The sequence below is a fragment of the Neovison vison genome, chromosome 12 (genome assembly GCF_020171115.1).
Source record: "Neovison vison isolate M4711 chromosome 12, ASM_NN_V1, whole genome shotgun sequence".
In the NCBI taxonomy this organism is placed as follows: domain Eukaryota; kingdom Metazoa; phylum Chordata; class Mammalia; order Carnivora; family Mustelidae; genus Neogale; species Neogale vison.
The window spans coordinates 87,333,916-87,358,729 of record NC_058102.1 but is presented as its reverse complement, the minus strand read 5'-3'; the positions used below and the strand labels follow the sequence as shown (position 1 = coordinate 87,358,729).

The 24,814-nt window shown below is 46.9% G+C and overlaps 2 protein-coding genes across 5 annotated transcripts in view; both read left to right on the top strand.

The window, feature by feature from the left end:
• BIN2 (bridging integrator 2) overlaps positions 1–1,980 on the top strand; it is a 31,309-nt gene extending 29,329 nt beyond the window's left edge. For all 4 annotated transcript variants that reach the window (XM_044227257.1, XM_044227258.1, XM_044227256.1 and 1 more), the window contains one exon: positions 1,490–1,980. In XM_044227257.1, coding sequence (XP_044083192.1) covers positions 1,490–1,519 — 30 coding nt within the window. In that variant the 3' untranslated portion in view covers positions 1,520–1,980. The remainder of the gene's footprint in view (positions 1–1,489) is intronic.
• A 5,133-nt stretch (positions 1,981–7,113) lies between these two features.
• Positions 7,114–23,582, top strand: LOC122892468 (small cell adhesion glycoprotein). The gene is made up of 4 exons (XM_044229025.1): positions 7,114–7,937; positions 8,889–8,957; positions 22,047–22,121; positions 22,824–23,582. Exons 1-4 carry the CDS (start codon positions 7,583–7,585, stop codon positions 23,000–23,002), a joined length of 678 nt encoding a protein of 225 aa, XP_044084960.1. The 5' UTR covers positions 7,114–7,582; the 3' UTR covers positions 23,003–23,582.
• Positions 23,583–24,814: the final 1,232 nt, after the last annotated feature.

Sequence of the window (24,814 nt, the reverse complement as noted above, 5' to 3'; positions counted from 1 at the left end):
GTTTGTCTAGAGTCTGGAAACCTCACCGTGGGCTACGAGGGGAACCTGGCAGTGAACAGTATCCTCAGGGCGAAGTCTGCCTGGGAGCCAGAGGACCCAAGAGTAACTTGGGACTTTGTGGCTCCTGTGCTCATTTCCCAGTGCTTGTCCTTGAACCTCTTGACCTCTCATCATAGCCTTATCTCCCAATTTTTGACACAGAGAGGGGGAGAACAAGCAGGGGAGGGGCAGGCAGAGGGAGAGGGAGTAGCAGGCTTCCCCTACCCGCACCCCAAGCAGAGAGCCTGACATGGGGCTCGATCCCAGGAGTCTGGGATCATGACCTGTGCCAACGGCAGACACTTAACTGACTGAGCTACCCAGGTACCCCCTAAATATTTTTATATGAACTTATTTCAAAAAAGAGTTAAGTGGGGTGCCTGGGTGGCTCAGTCAGTTAAGTGTCTGACGCTTGATTTTGGTTCAGGTCATGATCTCAGGTTTGTGAGATCAAGCCGCACATGGGCCTCTTGTTGGGCATGGAACCTGCGTAAGATTCTCTCTCCCTCTGCCCCTCCCCTTCCCCACTTAAACGCGCGTGCATGCGTGGGCGCACACACACACACAATCTTTAAAAAAAAAGATATATAAAAGGCACACAAAAAGGTAAATACACAGACACACAAAATATACTCAGAAGTAAATTAGCAGATGCCTGGGTGGCTCAGTTGGTTTAGCGACTGCCTTCTGCTCGGGTCATCATCCCAGAGTCCCGGGATGCAACCCCACATTGGGCTCCCAGTTCTCCCTCTGACCTCTCTTCTCTCATGCTTTCTCTCTCTCTCTCTCAAATAAATAAATAAAATCTTAAAAAAGAAGAAGTGAATTAATGATATAAAATAGAGCTATGAGTTAGGCAAGTACAGAAACACATTCTTAAAATAAAATTACGGAGGATGGACCACAAAGTTGGTTCCACACTCCCTAACATCCAAGAGGAAGGTGCAGACCTGGTCAGTTCACCCAGTTCACGATGCCCAGTCCTTAAGAGTAACAATTCCAGATACTAAGATGAAAAAGAACTTTCTCCTGTGAACCCTCCTAAAGAGATGACAGTGAACAAATCTTTTTTTTTTTTTTTAAGATTTTATTTATTTATTTGGCAGGAAGAGAGAGATCACAAGTAGGCAGAGAGGCAGGCTGAGAGAGAAGGCGAGGCAGGCTCCCTGCTGAGCAGAGAGCCCAATATGGGGCTCGATCCCAGGATCCTGAGATCATGACCTGAGCCAAAGGCAGAGGCTTAACCCACTGAGCCACCCAGGCGCCCCGACAGTGAACAAATCTTTACAGTAATTGCAACAACCAGTTTCACACCGCCTCCCTCCACAGAGGCCAGTGCCTTACAAGAAATATAATTCGACAGAAGCAAAATGAGCCCTTTCCCCACGCCCCACCCTGTGGTTGGTGGGAGTGCAGGTCAGCATCTAACCCAAACCTGTTTCCTTTCTAGGTATCTACAGTTCAAACTGACTACCTCTAAAGAGGGACTACCGAGACCTCCACACACACCTCCCCAGAGAAGCTTCTCAGCTAGAGGATATATAGGTCAGAGGGACTTAAGATCTAGCATTCCTTTGTAGGTTCTCGAACCATTTGAATGCTGGTGGTCTCGAAAGATCTAGCATTAATGGAGGCTGAAGAGCAGACTTGGGGGAGGGAGGGCGGCAGGCTGGGGAGAAGAAACTCTTAGTTCCCAGGAATATTTAATTCAGGCTTTTAGTACTGTTAGAATAAGAAGCCTTCATATATTAAGTAAAGTGGGCCTAAAGTGACTATAAAAAGAGTAAGCATCTGTAGACGGAGACACGTCTGCATAGAGACATATTACCACAAATACTCAGAGAATAGTGAACAAATCTTTGACTTACCACTCATTTTGCAAGACTTAGAGCCAAAAGAACAGATTTTCAGATTGATAAATAAAGGATTACTCTGACTGTGTATGGATTGCTTTTCTCTTTTTGACACGAGGAGTTGTCCCTGCCCCGCACACTGTTCTCCACTTAGGTAAGGTCATCAATTCTACCCCGTTTTCAGAAAGTTTTAGTCACATCCTTGACCCCCAGTTGGAATGATGCCAGGGGCCATAGGTTCCTTTGCTCAATCCAGATGCCCTAAGGCAGGCCCCTGCCCCCACTTTCAGCCAACAAGCAAGTACCTGGGGAAAGGGGTTACATTTTAGAGCCATAGCCCATGTTTACAGCCTGCTACTTGGTGTACATGAGTATATGAGCAGGCTGGAGGGAGAAAAGGAGCTCCCAAATGAAGAGAAAGAATACAACCGGAATGATAGGGTGGAAATGGCACGGAATTTAGAATCCAAAATCCTGGATTCAAGTCCTATCATTTACTTCTGGGAAAAAGTTAAAAATGTACTTTGACGTCCTGCCACCCTAATAAATACACACATGCCGGTGCTTCTCCCTCTTTGCTTCTATTTGTGGGGTTATGGGCAATATCCCAACTCATGCAGCCACCCAGCAAGCATTTGCCAGCCCCTGCTCTGTACCAGAGAAACAGTGACAAGGAAAAAAAGTGACAACTTTATGGAGACAGACTATTGAGCAGGGAGCAGAATGGACAGGATTTAGGAATGGGTTAGAAGAGGACACATGACCAAAGTTGTAAGGAATTACTCTAGGTTAGGCTTGAGAGACTAGGGTTTGGGGGTGCCATTCTCTGAAATGGTGATGACAGGCTGACGGGTGTCACTGCGTGAGGGTTCTCTGCTTGCAAACAACAAACTTCCCTGATCAAGCAACAAAGAATACGTTGGAAGGACACTGTGTAGCTCTTAGAGCTGAAAGAACCTGGATGCCTGTTGCAGGAATGTGTTGGGCTGCCCTCCAAGCAAGAGACTTCCACCACCTCCTTCCTCTGTGTCCCCTCCAGATCCAGATGCCCTGGAGAAAGAATGAGACTGGCCCAGTTTATAGAGATGCATGGTAGTGTGTACAGTGACCGACCAGTGGTAGTGGTGGGAGTGCACAAGGAAGCTTTCAGAGAGATGGGACTATTCATAATGCTGTAGTGATTGTTTAATGAGTACACTGTTGAATGACACATACCTATGTGTCAAACCGATCACATTACACACTTACTGTGTAGTTGACTGCATGTCCTGTATAAACACTGGATACAAGGAGCTTAAGAACTTGCAGGATTTTCCAGTAGATGCGTCCGTCAGGGAGCTGGAAATAAATGACCGTATTTTGGAATCATTCTTCCAAGATTTTTTTTTTTTTTAAGATTTTATTTATTTATTTGAGAGAGAGAGAGCATGAGAAGGGAGAGGTCAGAGGGAGAAGCAGACTCCCTGTTGAGCAGGGAGCCTGATGTGGGACTTGATCCCAGGACTCCAGGATTATGACCTAAGACGAAAGCAGTTGCTTAACCAACTGAGCCACCCAGGTGCCCCATTCTTCCAAGATCTAATCCTACCAGTCTTCCTTAAAAGCCTTCAAAAGATTTCTACTGCTGAAATGGAGAAGAGGTTGCATGCTTCCCTGTGAAAGCCCTACTGCCTACATTTTAATACATTTAATACATTTTAATACCATTCTCTCCCACCCATTCCCTTGGTGCTCAAAACTGTGGCTGGGAGTGCTACTCCAGGGGTATTGGCAGGGTGGGCGAAATGCTGGCAATCAGGCCCCCAGCTATCTAAGGCCTTCCGGGACCTGCTTGGAATCACCCTTCCACATTCATCCAGCAAAATCCAATTCAAGCCTTTTCTCTGCAGGGCTTTCCCTCCTAGGAAAGGAGTATGCCAGGGAGGGCTTCTAGGGACTTACAGTCTGATGGGGGTCGGGGGGAGACAAGCACCCAAGCTAACTGCTAGGACAGAGGCACAACAAAAGTGGAAACATTTACTAAACTGTGAGACTGATGCTTCATGTGCATAAGGCCCTGCGGAAGATTCTGGGAAGGCAGGGGAAGGGGGTTGTATGCTGGGCATAACTAGTAATTTTGCATATTTAGTGTAGAGCTTATTTAGTGTAGATAGTTTTGGCTAGGAACCAAGTTGTTTACCCTGATTTACAAGGTGGTGAAGTTGCAGCTCCTCGGTGGCTCAGTCAGTTAAGCATCATGCCTTCATGCTCGGGTCGTGGGATGGAGCCCACATGGGGCTCCCTGCTCAGCAGGGAATCTGGTTGTATTCTTTCTCTCCCTCTCCCTCTGCCCCTCCCTCTCCCTCTGCCCCTCCCTCTCCCTCTGCCCCTCCCTCTGCTTGTTCTCTCTCTCTTCTTCTCTCTCTCTCTTCTAAATAAGATGCTCTGTTCATTAGGGAGCCTGCTCTCCCTCTGCTCCTTCTCCTGTTCTCTCTTTCTCTCTCAAATAAATAAAATCTTTTTTTTTTTTTTTTTTAATGGTAAAGTTGTTCAGGGGAAAAGCGAGGATTTAGAAGGCTGCCATCCTGTGGCTAGCACAAGAAAGAGCTAGAAGCCAATAAATTGGACAGAGATGAGTATCTCTTATTTCCTGCCCTGAGGCCCCTGAGGTCTGTTGACAGAAGGATGGCTGCTCCAGTTTCTGAAGTTCAGCATTGAAACCTTGGAGAACACTGCTAGTCCACCACCATGGAGCCTCCATTCATCATCTGTCTGTATGCACCTCCTTATAAAATTAATTGCAAGAACATCCCCCAGTCCCTGCCTTCTGGCAGTCTGAAGGACAATATTGATAGCTAGAGAAAACTGGAAATATGACACAGCCAGGATATATAGGATACACCAAAGAACAGCATACACACACTGCCAACAGTATTGCTATTCTATGCTAAATTAGGTCCTGAGCATATGCATACTGGATCTTACTTGTCTGCATATTTACATTTTTAAATTTACATCTTTAAATGAATGGTATGTGCCAACAGGGATAAAATCATTGTACCAGCATACCTTTAAAGGTTATATTTTAAAGATTTATTTATTTATTTATTTGACAGACAGAGATCACAAGCAGGCAGAGAGGCAGGCAGAGAGAGAGGAGGAAGCAGGCTCCCCGCTGAGCAGAGAGCCAGATGCCGGGCTCCATCCCAGGACACTGGGATCATGACCTGAGCCGAAGGCAGAGGCTTTAACCCACTGAGCCACCCAGGCACCCTTAAAGGTTATATTTTAGGGCGCCTGGGTGGCTCAGTGGGTTGAGCCGCTGCCTTCGGCTCAGGTCGTGATCTCAGGGTCCTGGGATCAAGTCCCGCGTCGGGCTCTCTGCTCAGCGGGGGGCCTGCTTCCCTTCCCCTCTCTCTGCCTGCCTCTCTGCCTATTGTGATCTCTCTCTGTCAAATAAATAAATAAAATCTTTTAAAAAAAAAAAGGTTATATTTTAAAGAGAAAAACGTTACTTGTGAGTAATTAACCATCAAATTGTGAAAGTAACAGGACATTTCAGTAGCCAGTGGAGCTGGATGGCCTTGAAGAGTATGCAGGGGGTCAGGACAATCTTTAGTACATAATGGAATATGCTATGGGGACAGTAACCAGATAACAAAAAAATCTCAACCTTTCCTGGAATTCATGATCAGCTTGTCAGTAAATGCAAGCATTTGTCCACCTTTGGAATTTAACCCTTAGGATTTGAATTTCCTTTTATCTTGGATATTCTTTTATCTGAGAACTGACCAGCCTAACCTCTTTTCTTAACTTGCATACATCTTGCCTACACCTTACTTTCTTTGCTTTTTCTTGGTTGGATTGGTAGTTTTCCCACATATGGGCTTCCTTCCTCCTCATTGATAACTACTATGCCTTTAAAAATACATTTTAAAATGATGAATTTCATGAACTTACTCTGTTTTTTTTTTTTTTTAAAGATTTTTTATTTATTTGTCAGAGAGGGAGAGAGAGCACAGGCAGAGGCAGAGGGAGAAGCAGGCTCCCTGCTGAGCAAGGAGCCCGATGTGGGACTCGATCCCAGGACGCTGGGATCATGACCTGAGCCGAAGGCAGCTGCTTAACCAACTGAGCCACCCAGGCGTCCCAACTTACTCTGTTTTTTCCCTCTGGTTTTTACCAACCAAATATCTTTAAGAATGAATACAACCATGCTTTTATTTATTTTTATTTATTTGTTTATTTCAAGATTTTATTTATTTGACAGAGAGAGACAGAAGGAGAGAGGGAACACAATCAGGGGTAGTGGGAAAGGGAGAAGCAGGCTTCCCACCGAACAGGGAGCCCGATGCTGGGCTCGATCCCGGATCATGCTTAATGACTGAGCAACCCAGGCAACCCCACGTTTGCTTACTTTATGTTTTCGTTTTTCTTCACGACACTATGCCTCTATTCTCTGAGATTTTGTCAGTCTTTGTTCCCCAAACAAACATGCACCAGACCTGTCTGTCTGTCAATCTATATAAACATTGATTTCCAAAACTAGAGAGCTCCTCACAGGAATATGTAAGCAAGGAAATCTCTATCACTGGCAGAATAACCACTTGAGTCCTAACCCTAAATAGGAAGCCAAGATAAAAACAGCTAGCCTTGGGCACCTGGGTGGCTCAGAGGCTTAAAGTCTCTGCCTTTGGCTCAGGTCATGAACCCAGGGTCCTGAGATGGAGCCCCACATTGGGCTCTCTGCTCAATGGGGAGTCTGCTTCCCCCCTCTCTCTCTGCCTGCCTCTCTGCCCACTTGTAATCTCTGTCAAATAAACAAATAAAATCTTTTTAAAATTAAAAAAAAAAAACAGCTAGGCTTTTTTTTTTTTTTAATTCATTTGATAGAAAGATGACAAGTAGGCAGAGAGGGGAAAGCAAGTCCCCTCTGTTGAGTACCATGACCTGAGCTGAAGGCAAAGGTCAACCCACTGCCTGGTGGCCTGGGCGCCACCCAGGCGCCCCAAAACAGCTAGCCTTTACTGAGCACTTACTATGTGCCAGGTAAGGTTCTAACGCTTTGGATGTATTAACTCATTCTCTCCCCCCACTAACTTCATGAGACAGCTACTGCCCTAGATAAAGAAATGAAACCCAAGTGGCTTGTCTGAGATCACACAGCAGAGCGGATTCCAGAGCCTGTGTTTATAGTATTACATCCTTAGTCACTGAGTTCATGAATTTGGAAACATTTCCTGCCACGGAGAAGTGAGTCGAGATGGCTCAAGTACGGCACGATTAGCAGTTAAAACTGAGGTGCTCACCACGTGCTAAACGTGTGGCTGTGACATGGCTTCATTCCAGGGATGAGGGAACAGATTTTAGAGATGTTAAGTCATTATTAGCCCAAAGCACCGCGCTAACGAGCGGCGGGGCTGGGACTGTTTGAATCAAAAGGCCAAGCCGCTCAGTGACCTCTATACTCCGCCTGAGAAGAACTTCAGAGGAGGAAGATCCGGGTGGGGCCCCGGTCCCCTCCCCGCCAACCCGCCCGGCTTCCCCGCTGCGGTGCGCCCACTGAGTTAACTTATGCGCCAAGCTTCTGGACACCGACCTATCTGCGTAAATGACATGCAAACGCACGTAAATGTACTTTCCACCTTTGCTGGAAATTCAGATTACGTCTATGGGGAACCAGCGGACAGATCCCAGTTATCCCAGTTCCGATGCCACGGTCTGCCGCCTCGGCGCGAGGGAGGAAGCGGCTCCGGATGGAGAGTGAAGTGACAATCGGACAAGGAAAAGCAGCCTTTCCTCCCGGGGGAGCAGAGGCGGCCGGCCGGGCAGAGGGAACCTGCAGAGGGCGGTTTCTCTCCTCTTTTCCTGTCCCACCCAGTCGGCCGGTCCCTCCACCCCCACTCTCGGCCGGCCTCCGCAGCTCGCTCCGCGCGTCCGCCCGCCGCTTCCTCCCGCTCCGCGTCCCCCGGCGGCTCTCCGCGGCTCTCCGCCGTTCCCGCCCCGGCCGGTTCAAAAGGCCGCGCGGAGTGGCGCCGCGCCCTCCCCCGGCCGCCGGTCTGACTGGTAAGGTGAGCACGCGGAGGAGGGCACCTGGGGAGGGCGAGGCCCGCACGCTTTCCCCTCGGCCACGGGAGCCACGCGAGCCCACAGCCTCCCGTCGCGGCCGCTCGGAGCCGGCTGCCCGGACGGACCGACGGACGGACGGCCGCGCGCGCGCCGCGGGCTGCCCCGGGAGCCGGGTGCGGGTAAACGCCGGAGGGCCGGGGCGGGGGCGGGGCCGAGACCGGGTCTCCCGGTCCTCGCCGCGCCAGCCCCGACGTCCGCGCGGGCCGCCGAGTCTCCGGCCGGGCCCAGTGGGGTCGGCGCTGCTGGCCGGCCGGTGGGGTTCGGCGGGCGGTACGCGGGCGGCGCGGCGGGCAGGGAAGGGAGAACTGGGGGGTTGGGTGGGGGGGAACGGGCCGGGGCCGGACAGCGGCAGCTCAGGGACGGAGCTTGAAGGGGACAGAGGCCCCTCGCCTCCCTTTCCCGTGTCTGGCTCTCCGCCCCCAGGCCCCGACTCTGCCCCCGCGCGGGCACCAAAGCCGGCTGGACCTGCCCTCCCGGGCCTCTCCTGACCCCTAGCGGACGGCTGCGCGCAGACGCCCGGCTCGGAAAGAGCGGGGTACCTGTGCCTGCGGCGGGGTGAAACTGGTCCGCCGCTCGTTTGCATACCTTCGCCTACTTTCTCAGGTCGGGAGAAATCTCTTAGGTAAATGTGGGGGCCAGGTGAAAGGACCTTGGGGTAGGACTTCAGAGGCAACGCCCTACCAAGAACCAGAGGTCTCTGCTCGGCTCTTGGCACCTGCAGCTGGAGGAGATTCTGAGGGAAACCAGAAGAGAAGGGTTTAGGACTAGCCCCATGAGGGAAGGCATCCGAGAAAACCTGGCCCCAAAGGCCTTCCTGGGACTTCAGTGTCTCCAGCCCCGGATAGGGGCCCACCCATCTCATGCCTGTCTTTGTCCCTCTTCCTACAGATCTGCCTCTCCCTGGTGCCCATCCATTTGCTGCAATGACTAGTCTACTAACCACACCTTCTCCAAGAGGTAGGTGAAGGCCTTTCCCAGTAAGAACGGTAGAGACTTGTTAACATTCCCCCATCTCCAGCCAGGGTCTGGAATTCCCTGAGGCCTCAGCCCAGATGGGGTGACCCTCCCATTTCCCTGTGCCCGCCTCACACTGGAAGAGGTCCTGGGAAGCTGCAGAGGGCAACCAAAATGCTTACTTTGGTTCAGTTTGAATCTGAAATCACATGGACCTGGGCTAGTTCCCAATACTCCCACTTAAAAAGCTTTGTGACCTTGAGCCAGTGATCCACTCTCTAAGCTACAGTTTTGTCATTGGTAAGATAGGGAAAATGGTACCTATCTTATGAGGTTATATGTGAAGACTAAATGAGATAACCCATATAAAACACCCAGCCCCAGTGTCTCATACCTAGGAAGCACTCAATAACATTGGTTGTTACTATTATCTGGTGCTTGTTAGAGATCCACCTTTTCCTGGAAAGGATTTCTACCTGCTTTTTAATTCCACTCCTCTGATGATACACTGCAGCATCAAAACCCGTTGTTATCTGGGGCTATGGTCAGGCAGGGATCCACCTCTCACCACACTGAGAAAGAATTGCCGCCTTTTGTTCAGTAACCAAGCTGAGCCAGACAGACCATCAGTCACTGATGGTTTTCGTTGTGTACTGTAGGGTAAGGGAGGAAAAAACCTTGGTTGGTCTATGCACCAGTGTTTTCATGTACAGCCTCGTTCGTCATTCATTAGGACACGTTATCTACTCTATTGATGTGGAAACAGGTGAGTAACAAACCCAGGGAAGTTGAAGACACTGTCCTCTATGACCGTGATGCACATCATTCAGAATGCCCATGGTCCAGTGAGAAACGAGAAGACAGAGAAGTGGATAGAAATCTAGATTGGTCAGCAAAGGCTTCATGAGTGGGGAATGGAGTGGACTGGAGCACTTAACCCTTGAAGAATAGATGAGGTTTGTATAGACCGAGAAGGGTGCAGTGGCTGTTCTGGGTCAAGTGAGTGCCATGTGTGAGATCACACACACTGTCTTCCATGGAAGGTGTTCTGGAGAAGGCAAAGGACCTCTAGAATAAACCTACCCACAGGAAAAAGAGGGGATGCTTCAGCAGCTAACTGAGGAGTTAGGACTTGGGCAGTTTCTTTTCTTTCTAGGACTTGGGCTGTTTCTTTTCTTTCTTTTTTTAAATTTGTGGTGAAATATATATAATATAAATGTTACCATTTTAACTATGTTTTGGTAGTTTGGTGGCATGAATTATTAACATTCACACCGTTACCACCACATGTAACCAGCCACCATTACCATCCAATTCCAGAACTTCATCATCTTTCCAGACTGAAACTCTGTATGGATTAAACAATAACTCCCCATTCCCCCTCCCTCCAGCTCCTAATGACCAGCATTTCACTTTTTGTCTATATGAATTTGCCTGGGTACCTCATATAAGTGGAATCATACAGTATTTGTCAATTTTTGTCTCGCTTTTTCACTTAGCATCTCAAGTTCATCCCTGTTGTAGCGTGTGTCAGAACGTCCTCTTTAAGACTGGATAATATCATACACACATCATTATATATACATGTACTATATCATTTTGTTTATCCATTCATCCACCAAGAGACTGCTTCCACCCTTTGGGTATTGTGAACAAGGCTGCTGGGAATATGGGTATACAAATTTCTTCTCGAGTACCTGCTTTCAGTTTCTTCGGGTATGTACCCAGAAGCGTAATTGCTGGATCACATGGTCATTCTGTTTAATTTTTTGAGGACCTGCCACACTGTTTTCCATGGCAGCTACACCATGTTCCAGGCCCACCAGCAGTGTACAAAGGTTCTGATTTCTCCTCATTCTCACCAACACTTGTTCTGTTCTTTTTCTTCCTTTCTTTGATAGTAGTCATCCTCATGGATGTGAAGTGCTCTTTGTGATTTTAATTTACATTTCCCTAATGATCAGTGATAATTGAGCATCTTTTCATATGCCATCTGCATTATTTCTTCTTCCTTCCCTTCCTGCTCCCCCTCCTCCCCCTCCTCTTCCTCCTCCTTTTTGTGTATCTCCTTTAGAGAACTCTCTATTCAAGTCCTTACCCACTTTTTAACTGGCCAGTTTCGTTGTTAATTGTTTCTCATTCTGCTTATTCCTTATCCCAACCTCACGAACAGATTTTAATCCTCATTTTACAGAAGCAAAAACTGAGTTTCGGAGCAATTACGAAATTATCAGAGGTTAAATTCTCCCAAGATCATGTGGCTAATAAAGGCCAAGGCAGGATTTTGTGCCCAGTCTCAATTTACTGCACAGCCTGTGTTCTTTCTGTCATGGCACACCGCTCTCAGTGGGCTCAGCACATGAAAGAGAAGGAAAGAGAAAGGAAGTAGAATTCCAGGGCGGGTTCCCATGGAAAGGAGAATTGAGGGAGCCACCCATTGTTGGGCAGGTCTAAAGCAAATAAGTAGGTTGGCAGACTCGGGTGGCAAAGGATCTGATGCCTCAATGATAAGAGATTTAGCCTAAAAACAAGGGCCTCAAAGAAACCAACAGGTATCTGGGTTAACAATGACCAAAAAGGTACGTAAGCAAAATAGATCTTGAAGTTCATTTGTTGTTGGTTAGGATTTGGGTGGAGCCTCAAATCTTGTTGTGGTCCTCTACCCTCAGCCCCCCACCTGAGAGAAAAATGGTGTTACAGTCTTTCCAAGCCTGAAGAGAGGGAAGGAAGAGAGTAACATTAGTATTCCTTTGTTTGGGCAGGGAGACAGGAGAGAAATGGTGTAGGAACACCATGTTTATGGTGTTCCTGTTTTGTTGTTTATTTTTTCATTGAAAAGCTATTACATGGGAATGCCTGGGTGGCTCAGTAGGTTAAAGCCTCTGTCTTCAGCTCAGGTCATGATCCCAGGGTCCTGGGATCGAGCCTCGCATTGGGCTCTCTGCTCAGCCTGGAGCCTGCTTCCTCTTCTCTCTCTGCCTCCCTCTCTCTGCCTACTTGTGATGTCTGTCAAATAAATAAAATCTTAAAAACAAAAAAAAGGCTATTATATGCCCCCTTAAGGAATAGATTTCTAGACCTTTTATATGTATATGCAGACATAATAAATGTGTGTATGCATGTGTTTATAGTTTCATCTTAATTTACATTTTTTTCCAAACATGTAATCTTACTACACATTGCTGCCCTAGTAATTTGCTTTTTTCATCTCACCATATATCCTGTGCCAGTAATTACAGATATACGACATCCCTTTTGACAACTGTATGGTGTTTCCAGAATGAATAGCCTGTAATTTATTTAATCATTCTTCAGCTGATGGACATTCAGATATGGGTGACTCTTGCAAACAGTGCTATAGTACTTTCCACTCTACAGTAAAACGCAGGGAACCAAACCCAGTGGACACGTAAACTAAAATGGTTAGCTGACGCAGAGCAGAGATATTTCCAGAACCTAGAGACTTGACGCTGTGTGGTGGAAAACACCTTGGAATGAGGAGACAGATTTGAAGCCCAGTTCAGCCAGCAGCTCAGTGATCCTGGGCTGGCTGATGGCAGTTTTCTGAGCTTGTACATAATGATAATACCAACCCTGCTTACATCACCAGGATGGAGTAGAGATAAAATAATCTTTTTTTAAAAAAAAAGTGAGAAAATTTAAAAAAAATATTTATGTTGAGAACTCTGATGGAACATTTTCAACTTATAAAAATTCAAATTTAAATATTAAGGTTGAGGGTCAGCTAGTGGACAATTTATAAAAATTCCAAAACTAAGGCTGAGAAAGTTTCTGAGGGTCAGCTAACTGAACCACCTATTCCGTGCTAGAATTCTCCTTCCAGTATCCTGTGAAGGATTTGACCAGCTTTGCTTTTCCTTCTCTGGAGAGACCTCTCTCTCCCATTAGTTTCGGCCAGGGGCCCTCTTTTTTTTTTTTTTTTTTTTTAAGATTAATTTATTTGACAGAGACATAGCGAGAGAGGGAACACAAGCGGGGAGAGGGAGAAGCAGGCTCCCACTGACCAGGGAGCCTGACATGGGCTCAATCCCAGGACTCTGGGATCTTGACCTGAGCCCAAGGCAGACACTGAACAACTGAGACACCCAGGTGCCCCATCACCATCACCACCAGTGGTCCTGATGCACAGGTCATCCATCAGCATATTTGAAGATAGCATTCAAGCTCTAGGCTCTCCGTGAGTTTCTTCTCTGGGCTTTCTCTTGCCGGCTTTCCTTATCTGAACAATTTCCAAGCCATCCACTATGTTGGCAGCTCACCACAAAATTGTCATACCCAGACGTAGCTCAGCAGTCTAAGAGTGGCAGTGGCACAAAGTAGGGCCTCACTGTTGTCTTCTTTATTAGAGACCATATTTCTATTAATGGGGCCTAGAATAACAGCAAGTTTTAAATTCTTTAAGATTATAAAAGACGAGTCAACCCTTGACAACTAGGGGTGCTGAGCACCCACACAGTCAGAATCCACGTATAACTTTTGATTCCCCCAAAACTTAACTACTAATAGCCTACTGTTGACCAAAAGCCTTACCGGTAACAGTCAATCAACACGTATTTTACATGGTTTGCATACTATATACTGCCTTGTTGCAATAAAGGAAGCTAGAGAAAAGAAAACGCATTTACAGTACTGCACTGTGTTTATGGGGGGAAATGCACGTTATAAGTGGACCCATGCACTTCAAACCCATGTTGTTCAAGGATCAACATATCATCATAAGAGATTTGGAAGATAAAGGAAAGCAGATAGAAGAAAATAAAAGCTATCCAAAAGCCCACAGCCCAGCTGTCCCTCTTGTTGCCGTTTGCCATTCCAGTACCCATTGCTTTCTGGGGATTTCACTGTAAATCTTTTATATATGCTGCCGCCATGCCATGGCATCCCCATTCTTTGTCGGTAGTTGAACAAGACCGAAGAATCTGTCAAATTCTCGCCCTGCTCAGGTTGGCCCATTTCTCTAGTCATTTTGAAATCTCTCCGTTCATCAGCTTATTAGCTGCCCCCTCTTGTTTGGAGACTTGCACAAATTTGCCACACCCTCCCTGGGCCTCTTGGAGTCTGCATTTACCCAAAAGGCACGAAGCGCTTGCACACTCAACTTACGTGGAAGGCGCCACCGAAGTGGACCACCAAAACAAAGATCTTGCAAAGAATTTAATAGGCAGTGGATTAGGAAAGTCAAGCGAAAAAGCCAGAGTTATTACCATCGGGAAATTGATATTGAACTTTCTTAGGCCCGTCTGGTGATGTAATACTTTTATCTTATTTATTTATTTGTAGTCTTTTATTAAGATCTAAGAAAGGTCTTAAATTTGGTCCTGGCATGGCTTGACGTAGTAGTATCAATTCGAAAAGAACTAAAGTCAAGGGGTGCCTGGGTGGCTCAGTGGGTTAAAGCCTCTGCCTTCGGCTCAGGTCATGATCTCAGGGTCCTGGGATCGAGTCCCGCATCGGGCTCTCTGCTTAGTAGGGAGCCTGCTTCCTCCTCTCTCTCTCTGCCTGCTTGGTGTCTCTCTGTCAAATAAATAAATAAAATCTTTAAAAAAAAAAAAAAACCTAAAGTCAAATCCCAGAGGAGGAACCTGTGGTTGGACTTGCCCCCTTCTTTCCGTGGTGGTCATTTCCTGCTCCGCTTAGTCCTGATAGCTAGGCTCTGTTACTCCGCAGGATATTATAAAGAGTCTTTTTAAAAATATTTATTTATGGGGTACCTAGGTGGCTCAGTGGGTTTAAGCCTCTGCCTTCAGCTCAGGTCATGATCCCAGGACTCTGGGATCAAGCCTGGCATCGGGCTCTCTGCTCAGCATGGAGTCTGCTTCCTCCTGCCTCTCTGCCTACTTGTGATCTCTGTCAAATAAATAAATAAAATCTTTTTAAAAAATTATTTATTTATTCTGGAGAGTGAGCCCGAGCTGGGGGAGGGGCAAGGGAGAGGGAGAGACACAGACTCCCTGCTCGGAGCCAGACAGGGGCTGGATCCCAGGACCCTGAGATCACGATCTGAGCCGAAACCAAGAGTCAGATGTTTTACTGACTGAGTCACCCAGGCGCCCCTAGTATAAACAGCCTTATCCGTGTTCTGTGATAAGACAAGATCTACTCCTGCAGCATCTTCAGCTCTTCTTAAACTCCGGCTCCCCCCCCACTCTCCATTGATGACCTTGCACTCTGTTTTCTTGAGCAAATTAAAGTTTTCAGAAAGAACTGCCGAAGGCTCCCACTGTCCCCATCTTTCTGCCACCTGCCTGTGTGCCCACGTGCGTGTCCCTAGCTCTCTACTCTGTCTGCAGCCGGCCCCTCCCGCTCTGGGGCGCTGGATCCCCTCCCTGCAAGGACTCAGTTGCAGCCATTCTCCTCCCTCAGGCATACCCAGTTGTTCCTCTCATCCAAGTTATTCTGTCCTTCCTATCCATACATAAACATGTTGTCATTTCTCCCATCCTTGAAAAAACAAATAAAAAAACTTGAACTCCTTCCCCCTCCAACTGCAGCCCCATTGCTCTGCTCATGTTTACAGAAAAAAAGAGTTTTATCTATATTCTGCCTCCAGTTCCTCCTCTTCCTTTTTTTTTTTTTTTTTTAAATTCAGTGTCAGCTAGGGCCTTACATACAGCAGTTCACCAGAGCTGCTGTTTTCTGGGACCTTCTTGAGCCCTGCATGGGGAAACCCACTATCCTTGTACTTGGTCTGTTTGGCTGCCTGCTTCTACTCCTCAGTCTCTTTTGCTCTTTCTTTTCTGGGCTCAGCCCTGGGCTGCTTTATCAGTACTTATTTCACTTGGTGATTTCACCCATTCTCAGGGGCTTAAATATGCAGATTTTAAAAAAAATCTCCATTTCAGACCTCTTACCAAAATTCCAATAAAGATTTTATTTATTTATTTGACAGACAGATCACAAGGAGGCAGAGAGGCAGAGAGAGAGGCAGAAGCAGGCTCCCTGCTGAGCAGAGAGCCCAACGCGGGGCTCGATCCCAGGACCCTGAGACCATGACCTGAGCCAAAGGCAGAGACTTAACCCACTGAGCCACCCAGGCACACACACCCCCAAATTCCAGTCTTAACAGCTGCACTTGGGTATCTAATAAGCAGTCATGTCCAAAACTGAACTCTTATCTTCCCTTCCAGATCTGTTCCTCCCGCAGGCTTCCCAGCTTGGGTAACACCATGCCTTCCTTCCCTCCAGTTACTCAAGCCCAAAACCTTGATGTCATCTTTGACTGCGCCCCATACATACCCTGTCAGTCTTAGTGTCAGAATGTCTCTGAATCCTACCGCTTTTTCACTGGGCTCCGTTGGGCTTCCTCCCAATATGGTGGTCTCAGTGTTTCAAAAGCATGGTCTTTGGAATTTCAGGCCCTAACCCCGGCCCCCGAACCCTTTTAACAAGATCCCTAGGAGGTTCTTACATACAACAGAGGTTGAGAAGCACTTCTTTGGAATATAAATCCAGTCTCTGCCCCAGAACCTCTAAGAGGTTCTCATTTCAGTCACTGAAAGAACCAAAGCCCTTCTGTTGTGGCCTACGACACCTATAGTACACAGCCCCCTCGATTTCTTCTCCTCTTGCTTCTCCCTTGCTCTGTTCAGTGACCTCTGTGCTGTGCCTTAAGCGTGCCAAGCATGCATCAGTGCTTTTCAATATTGTGGCTACCCCTGTCTCTCAGTTGCTGTTCCTCTGCCCGGATCTCTGCCAGGCTGCCTTTCTCACCTTCTAGAGGCCTGTACTTAAGTCACCTCATCAGGGAGACTCCCTGAGCACCCCATCCACATGCCAACCCCCTACCCCACTTCCTCCTCCTTTTTTTCTACATAGCACTAATCAACATCTAATAACAGTTACAATACAATAATACTAATACAATAAGAATTCTACTTATTTATTGTCCATCTTCTCAGAATGTAAACTGTGTGAAGAGAAGGGGTTTTTTAATTATGGTAAAATTACACATAACATAAAATTTACAGTATTTAAGTATACAGTTCTGTGCCATTAATAAGCACATTCACACTGTTGTGCAACCATCAGCACCATCCATCTCCAGCACTTTCTCATCTTTCCAGACTGAACTCTGTACCCATTAAACAACAACTGCCATCCCGGGCCCTCTGGCTGGCTCGGTTGATAGAGCATGCATCTCTTGATCTCAGGGTTGTAAGTTCAAGCCCCACGTTGGGTAGAGAGATTACTTAAAAATAAAATCCTTAGGGGCGCCTGGGTGGCTCAGAGGCTTAAGTCTCTGCCTTCGGCTCAGGTCATGATCTCAGGGTCCTGGAATCAAGCCCCACATCGGGCTCTCTGCTCAGCAGAGGAGCCTGCTTCCTCCTCTCTCTGCCTGCCTCTCTGCCTACTTGTGATCTGTCTGTCAATAAATAAAATCTTTTAAAAAAATAAATAAAATAAAATCTTAAAAAAAAAAAATGGTAACAACTGCTCATTCCCTCTCCCCATTTCCTAGCAACTGCCATTCTACGTCCTGTCCCTATGAATCTGACTATTCTACCTCATACAAGTGGTATCCATTGGGGAGCCTGGGTGGCTGAGTCGTTAAGTGTGTGCCTTGGGCTCAGGTCATGATCCCAGGGTCCTGGGATCGAGCCCCACATCGGGCTCCCTGCTCAACAGGAAGCCTGCTTTTCCTTTCCCACTCCCCCTGCTTGTGTTCCATCTCTTCCTGTGTCTTTGTCAAATAAATAAAATCTTAAAAAAATAAATAAGTGGCATCCATCTTGTAGCATATGTCAGAACTTCCTTTGTTATATTATTCAGCCTTAAAAACAAAGGAAATTCGGACACTGCTACAAAATGGATGAGCCTTTGTTCCTGAGGTGTGTGTTTCCTCCTTTTAGAAGCAGAGTCCAGAGAGCCTTTGCTTCCAGCAGAGACCATTTTCATCATAAGTAAAAATCTGATGTGGGGTCTGCCTTCATCATTAATTCGTTGTCTTCATGTAGATGTAAATTTCTTTGTACCTCCTTCATTTGTGCTTAACTGCTTCGCCAGATGGCTTCATGTAAGTAATAGGAAGGCATTCCTATTGAAGTGTATGTTTCTTTTTTTTTTTTTAAGATTTTATTCATTTATTTGTCAGAGAGAGTGAGCACAGGCAGAGTGGCAGGCAGAGGCAGAGGGAGAAGCAGGCTCCCCGCCGAGCAGGGAGCCCCATGCGGGACTCGATCCCAGGACGCTGGGATCATGACCCAAGCCGAAGGCAGCCGCTCAACCAACTGAGCCACCCAGGCGTCCCTATGTTTCTTTTCTTAATCTTTTTTTAAAAAGATTTTATTTATTTATTTGAAGAGAAAGAGATAGAGCCCGAGTGGGAGCAAGGATGGGGAGTGGAGGGAGAGAAGCAGAGTCCCTGGTGAGCAGGGAGCCCAACTCAGGACAGGACCGTGGGATCATGACCTGAGTGGAAGGCAGACACCTAACCGACTGAGCCACCCAGGCGCCCCGAATTGTATGTCCCTGAAGGTCTTTCCACGTTGCCGAAGTGCACTGTTTGGTTGTAGCGAGCTTGCCTCTGAGTGCATCAAAGGTTAAAGTTAGGGAGGTTGCCGGGGTGCCTGGGTGGCTCAGTGGGTTAAGCCGCTGCCTTCAGCTCAGGTCATGATCTCAGGGTCCTGGGATCGAGCCCTGCATCGGGCTCTCTGCTCAGCAGGGAGCCTGCTTCCTCCTCTCTCTCTGCCTGCCTCTCTGCCTACTTGTGATCTCTGTCAAATAAATAAATAAAATTAAAAAAAAAAAAAACAGTTAGGGAGGTTGCCTATGAAGCAACATGGCTTTCCCATCACACTGATGTAGCTCCCCTGAGCCAGTCTGCATTAAGGACACACTTTTTTTTTCCTTTTTTTTTAAGATTTTATTTATTTATAACAGAGAGAGAGTGAGGGAGAGGGAGCACAAGCAAGGGGAACTGGAGAGGGAGAAGCAGGCTCCTTACTGAGCAGGAAGCCCTATGCTGGGCTTGATCCCAGGACACCGGGACCATGACCTGAGCCAAAGGCAGATGCTCAACAACTGAGCCACCCAGGCACCGCAAGGACAACTCTGTGGCACAGCAGTGATTGTGGCCGGTGGGTGTTTCTCTTCCCTTTACCCCAATTTTTTAAACCCTCGAGCTTTCCGGAAGGCTTGTTGTGCTGCCCCGTGGTAATCTTTCATGATCTCTTCCTCTTGTTCCCTATTGGAAAAAAAGAAAAGGACACAGTAGAAAGGATTAGTATAAATACCTAGCTTGGGCTTTGGAGCGGGTAGTCCTGGATTCAGATCTCAGCTCCATGCACTGTTCCTTCATGTGCGACGTGAGCCGTTTCACTTAACTCTCTCCCAGGGCCTCGAGGTCCACATTAGCAAATAAAAATACCTACTTTGAAGTGATTGATGTAAGGGTTAATGAGTATGTTATAAAGCCCCCAGCATGGAGCAGGGGCTTAGTAAATGGCAGCTGTTATAATCGGGATCACTTGCAGAATTTCCCAACTAGCAATCATCATCTGTCCTCGGGGAGTCATACGTATCTGTCCTCTGAACCCTCATTCTGATGGAGCTCCGTGGTCCTGCCCCTGGTTGACCTTAGCACTACCCCTTTCTCAGCATGGTAGGGGCAAAGTAAACTGCTGTTGATTGACTTGAATCTTCTTATCCTTTATACTTAAACTTCCATACATGAACTAGTCTTCTCAGTGCTTTGTATGTCTTAAATTTTCTAATGTTTAAGAAAGGCAAAACTAAGAGCATCTGTACAGAATTCTAGGTCAGTGGTGGGAAGATGGAGTGCAGTCCTGGGAGATTTGGGGGAGGAAAGTGTGCGTGATGGGGAGCTCTGCCTGCTGGAAGACTAGATCAGGCTTCCTTTGATGGAAGTCACTGCATAATCTCAGAAGTGACAGCCCATCACTTTTGCTGTACTCTCTTTGAGAGAAGCAAGTCCCTGTCCAGCCCACACACAGGGAGAGGGTCTCACATAGGGTGTAAATAAACACCAAGCAGTGGGGGCCATCCCGAGCCCCCCTCACCAGCTGCCCACCACGCTCCCATTTTGCAGTTCAAGAAATGAAAACTTAAGGAGGTTTAGTAACTTCCTTAAGGTCACCTAGTAATCTGTGGGGGCAAGGTTCAAACCCAGAGTAGCTTTCCTTTTTAATCACTAAGCAGGTAAACAGTGTCACTATGTGATTGCTTCCTGCTCTCGTTCAGGCCTCACCGGTGCCCTGCAGAGTTGCCTAAAGTCACCCCAGCCGCCCCAGGAGAGCACATTTGGGCCGGCCTGGGGCAGGGCAGGGAGGGGCTCTAAGCAGCCCACCTCTGCTTTCTCTGTTGTGGGACCAGCTTCATCAGGCCTCTTCTTGGCCTGTGTGAAAAGACCCCTCAACACCATTGGCCCCCTTCAGCACTGCTTCCAAGCTCCCAGGCCCACGGCTGGTGGCTTACCTCACTTGCCCTAGATGGAAACCTGAAGTCAGTTGGCGTTAGACAGGAGTCACGCTCATGCCCTGTGCTCCAGCTGTGCTGGCTCTTGTCCCTTTTACCCTGTAAACTCCTACCCCTGCTTCAGCTGCCAGCTCAAATCTCACTTCCTGTGGAGGCTGTGCCTGCTGGAAGACTAGATCAAACCCTCTGTCCCGTGCTCTCCTGCATGCCCAGGTTTCCTTGTCTCGTGTATTGCAGTCATGAACTGCGAGCCTTGGCATGGTGGGGGACCAGCTCTGTGAAGGCGGGCCATGTGCTTTCTGTGATAGGCCCAGTACCTGGTGAAGGGGAGGCAGTTAATGAGTGCTGCTGCTATTTACTGAATGAATATTGAGTAAGGCCTCCTGTGGGCGATGTCAGGGTCAGCTGGCCTGTTTTCCCCAGGATACCTCTGTCCTACAGTAACCTTAACTCAGTGCCTTTCAAATCCTTACTCTAAAAGGCTAACTAGGGACAGAACTAAGGACTCCCTGACTGTCCATATAAATACTTTTCTTTTTTAAGATTTTATTTATTTATTTATTTATTTGAGAGCGACAGAGAGAGAGAACACAAGCAGAGTGAAGGGCAGAGGAAGAAGTAGATTCCCGCCGAGCAGGGAGCCAGATTCAGGGCTCAATCCCAGGACCCCAGGATCATGACCTGAGCCGAAGGCAGACGCTGAACCAACTGAGCCACCTAGTACCCCTGTGTGTTTACTTTTAAAAGGGACTTCTGGAGACCACAATTTTGAGTGTTGTGAACCTGGGTAGTGACTTTAGGGTGGGACTTTCAGGCTATAAAGGATGGATGGACCACTAGCAGGAGGAGGTATGAGATATTTTAGGGTAGGAGAGGTCTTGTTTCAGAATCTTTCAACTGCAGGGCCTACTCTGGTGGCATAGGAAAGGGTCTTAATAAGGGAGGGGTATTATTTTATTATTTGAAAATAATGTTGGGGTGTCTGGCTGGTGCAGTCAGCAGAACGTGTGAATCTCGATCTCAAGGTTGTGAGTTCAAACCCCATGTTGGGCATGGAGCCTACTTCTAAAAAATACAGTTAAAAACACTGAATAAAAATAATGTTTACAAAGAGCTTGTAAGAGCATTAAAGAAATGCCTGTGCCAATATAATGTAAATATATATACATGTACATACTCATCATTTGATCTCATCTATGTGAAAGTATGCATTCCTAGTAATAGCTTACCCTTACTGAGTTACTTATTACCTGTCACAACAACCCTGTAAAGTAGGTACTGTTATCTCCATTTTGCAGAGGGGTTCCTAATGCACAGAGGGGTTAGGTAATTTTTTGAAGGTAACACAGCCAGTAAAGGACAGAGCTCAGATTCAAATCTTACCAGTTAGGCTCCAAAGCCCATACTTTTAACCATTCTGTGAGGCAGAGAAAAATCCATCAAAGTGTTCATTGTCTTTGGATGGTAGTTTATTTTCTGTTTTGCCCTACAGGTTTTTTCGTATGGATTTACTATAGGAGTTGAAGGACAAATTCTTTATTAGGGAAGAGGTGGAGTGGTGAAATTTGAAGGACAAATGTACGTCTTAGAACAAAAGAACTCACCCCATTTCCTCTTCCACTTTTCTAAATTTTCTAGAAGAGCTGATGACCACCCCGTTTCTACAGGCCACTGAAGCCCTGTCCTCAGAAGCAAGCACAGCCCTCATTGCAGGTAACAAAGGCCCTGAGCCAAATCCAGAAGACTTCTTGAACTTAAAGGCTATCTCTCTCCATAGACTAGGAACTCAGTATGGTGATCGAGGACTTTCCCTATGCAGGAAAGCACCACAAATTGGAGACCAGATCCATTAATGGGCTTATTTTGGCATGTAGGTTTTCTTCTACACACACACACACGAGGCTACAAAAGACTTAGAGGCTTCACGCCTAAGACACTGCCAGTAAATGTGGGAAGTGGCCACAAATAGAAGTGTGTACGGGCCCTACGCTCCAGTGTGCGGGTAACAGTGGGTATATGTGTGGCTCATCAAGTGGGTGAGGACAGGGATGAGAGGGATCAGAGAAATCCCTGCAGGAGGCCGTGGGTTTCAAAATGTCTTCCTGTTGGAATAAGCTATTTCCTCTTTCCATCCTTCCTGTTTCTTCAGAATCATCAGGAACTGGTTGAGAGGGGGTTGTTTTGTTAGAAATCCAAAGTTGTGTGTGCTTAGCTTAAGCCCCAGGAGGCATCAGATATCCTGCACCATGGAAGTTGGGCTTGTGGGGGAATATGAATTTGGACGTGGACAGTGGTTAACTCGAACAAGAGGATCCTTATACAAAGTGAGGGAATCATTGAATTCAGGGGACCCCATGAATGACTGAGACATCCTCAATCCTGAAACATCTCTGCATTTTCCCTCTCCTTTCCAAGTTGTCATCACCGTGGTCTTCCTCACCCTGCTCTCGGTCGTGGTCTTGATCTTCTTTTACCTGTACAAGAACAAAGGCAGCTACGTCACCTACGAACCTGCAGAAGGCGAGCCCAGCACCATCCTCCAAATGGAGAGTGATTCAGCCAAGGGCAGGGACAAGGAGGAATATTTCATCTAATGATTCCCAGGCCCCCAAGGAGCTTATCCAGGCTCCAGAGCTAACACACTCTTTAATTTATTAGGTGAAAGTTTTATCTGAAACCAGTGAGAAGCATTGATTGTTATGGGCAAACCTGAGCTCCTTCTAGGACACAGGCCCAAATGCCAACATCACTGATGCCAGGGACACAGAGAAAGCCGTTGTTGATGTCTTTAGCCAGACCTTTGTATTATAGCTAGTTTTGGTGGCTGCCCAGCAAGGTGGAGTGACGCCAGGCCACATGAGTACGTGCCTGTTCATCTTCACCTTTTTCAAGGTCAAAGGGCAGGAGCATTAGGGTCTCTGGCTGCTCCTCTGTCCCCTACCTGGTCTACTAGTGACAGCTTGAACAAAGATAGTGTCGGTAGAAGTTCTTCCCAGGTGCTAGATACCATGGTAATAGGCTGAGCAGGAAGGGACAGGAGACTGGGGAGACCTCACCCCCTGATGAACGTGCTCCATCTCCTAATCTGAGCCTGGCCTTTCTGTCTTCCCGAATAGCCTTGTACTGATGCTATTTTTATCACAATTAAAAATGTTCATTGATACAGAAATCTGATTCCCATGTGCAAGAAATAACTTCCTTTATATTTTGAATTACCCATCCTCAAACTTTTTCGACAGTTTCTTTTGCTTATTTAACTCATTTGGATATGTTCTCTCCCCAACAGAAAGAACCCTAGGGGAGTTTCACAAGTTCCCACAACAATCTCAGTAGTTTGAAACGAAGATAGTTGTGGGAAGCTTGTTCCGGGGGAGTGTCATTAGAAACATACCCTGAGGGGCGCCTGGATGGCTCAGTGGGTTAAAGCCTCTGCCTTTGGCTCCGGTCATGGTCTTAGGGTCCTGGGATCCAGCCCCGCATCAGGCTCTCTGCTCAGCAGGGAGCCTGCTTCCTCCTCTCTGCCTGCTTGTGATCTCTGTCTGTCAAATAAATAAATAGAATCTTAAAAAAAAAAAAAGAAAGAAAGAAAAGAAACATACCCTGGGAGATGAAATGGTTTTACCTTCCATCCTGGCAAAAGCCAGAATTTCCCAGACCCATTCTTTTTTTTAAGATTTATTTATTTGGGACTCTGCTCAAGAGAAAGCATGAGTGAGGTGAGTAGTGGTGGAGAAAGAGAGCAGCAAGCTCCCCACTAAGCAGGAATCCCAACTCCATCCCAAGACTCTGGGATCATGACCTGAGCTGAAGGCAGATGCTCAACCGACCTGAGTCACCCAGATGCCCCTTCCCAGACCCCTTTTGTATACACAGAGGGAACCAGGAACAATCTCCCTACCATTCTTCCACCAGTGTCCTTTGAATCAAGCCCAGAGAAGCTTCTTGGATCTAACTTAGTCCCCAAATGATATGTGTTCAAAAGACACAATGTTTTGATAGAAATCATAGCTCCCCAAATACTGTTTTACTTGGAAATTAAGTTAAATCTCCTTTGAGGTCTTAAGTGCATTGCTCCATTGTCCAACCTCAATTCCTCCCAAGACTCAAGAGTTGAAGAATCAATTTTGACAATTCTAGTTTTCATTATTTCCCCACACAGAACTTTGGAGAAACTGAAGGTCGCCTTGAACTTACAAACTGTCATACTAAAACATTTTTCTCAAGTCAAATTCTAGAGCAAGTTGGGAGAATCAATCCCCTTATTTCTAAGTTTATGTTCTGACTACCTCTGGCCTAATAGGCTTTAAGGATCTGAAAGGGCTTAGGAAATAAAATGAAGAAAAGTAAAACCTCTAGAATGGGACTCATGAAAATAGTCAAGTCTTGGCCTTGTACTCCTCAATTTA

Bases quoted from the DNA above. Each gene is read 5' to 3' on its own strand.
- LOC122892468 (XM_044229025.1), top strand. From the start codon at position 7,583: ATGCCACGGTCTGCCGCCTCGGCGCGAGGGAGGAAGCGGCTCCGGATG. The intron at 7,938-8,888 runs GTAAGGTGAGCA...CTCTTCCTACAG, and splicing joins CCCGGCCGCCGGTCTGACTG to ATCTGCCTCTCCCTGGTGCC. The intron at 22,122-22,823 runs GTAACAAAGGCC...CTCCTTTCCAAG, and splicing joins AAGCACAGCCCTCATTGCAG to TTGTCATCACCGTGGTCTTC.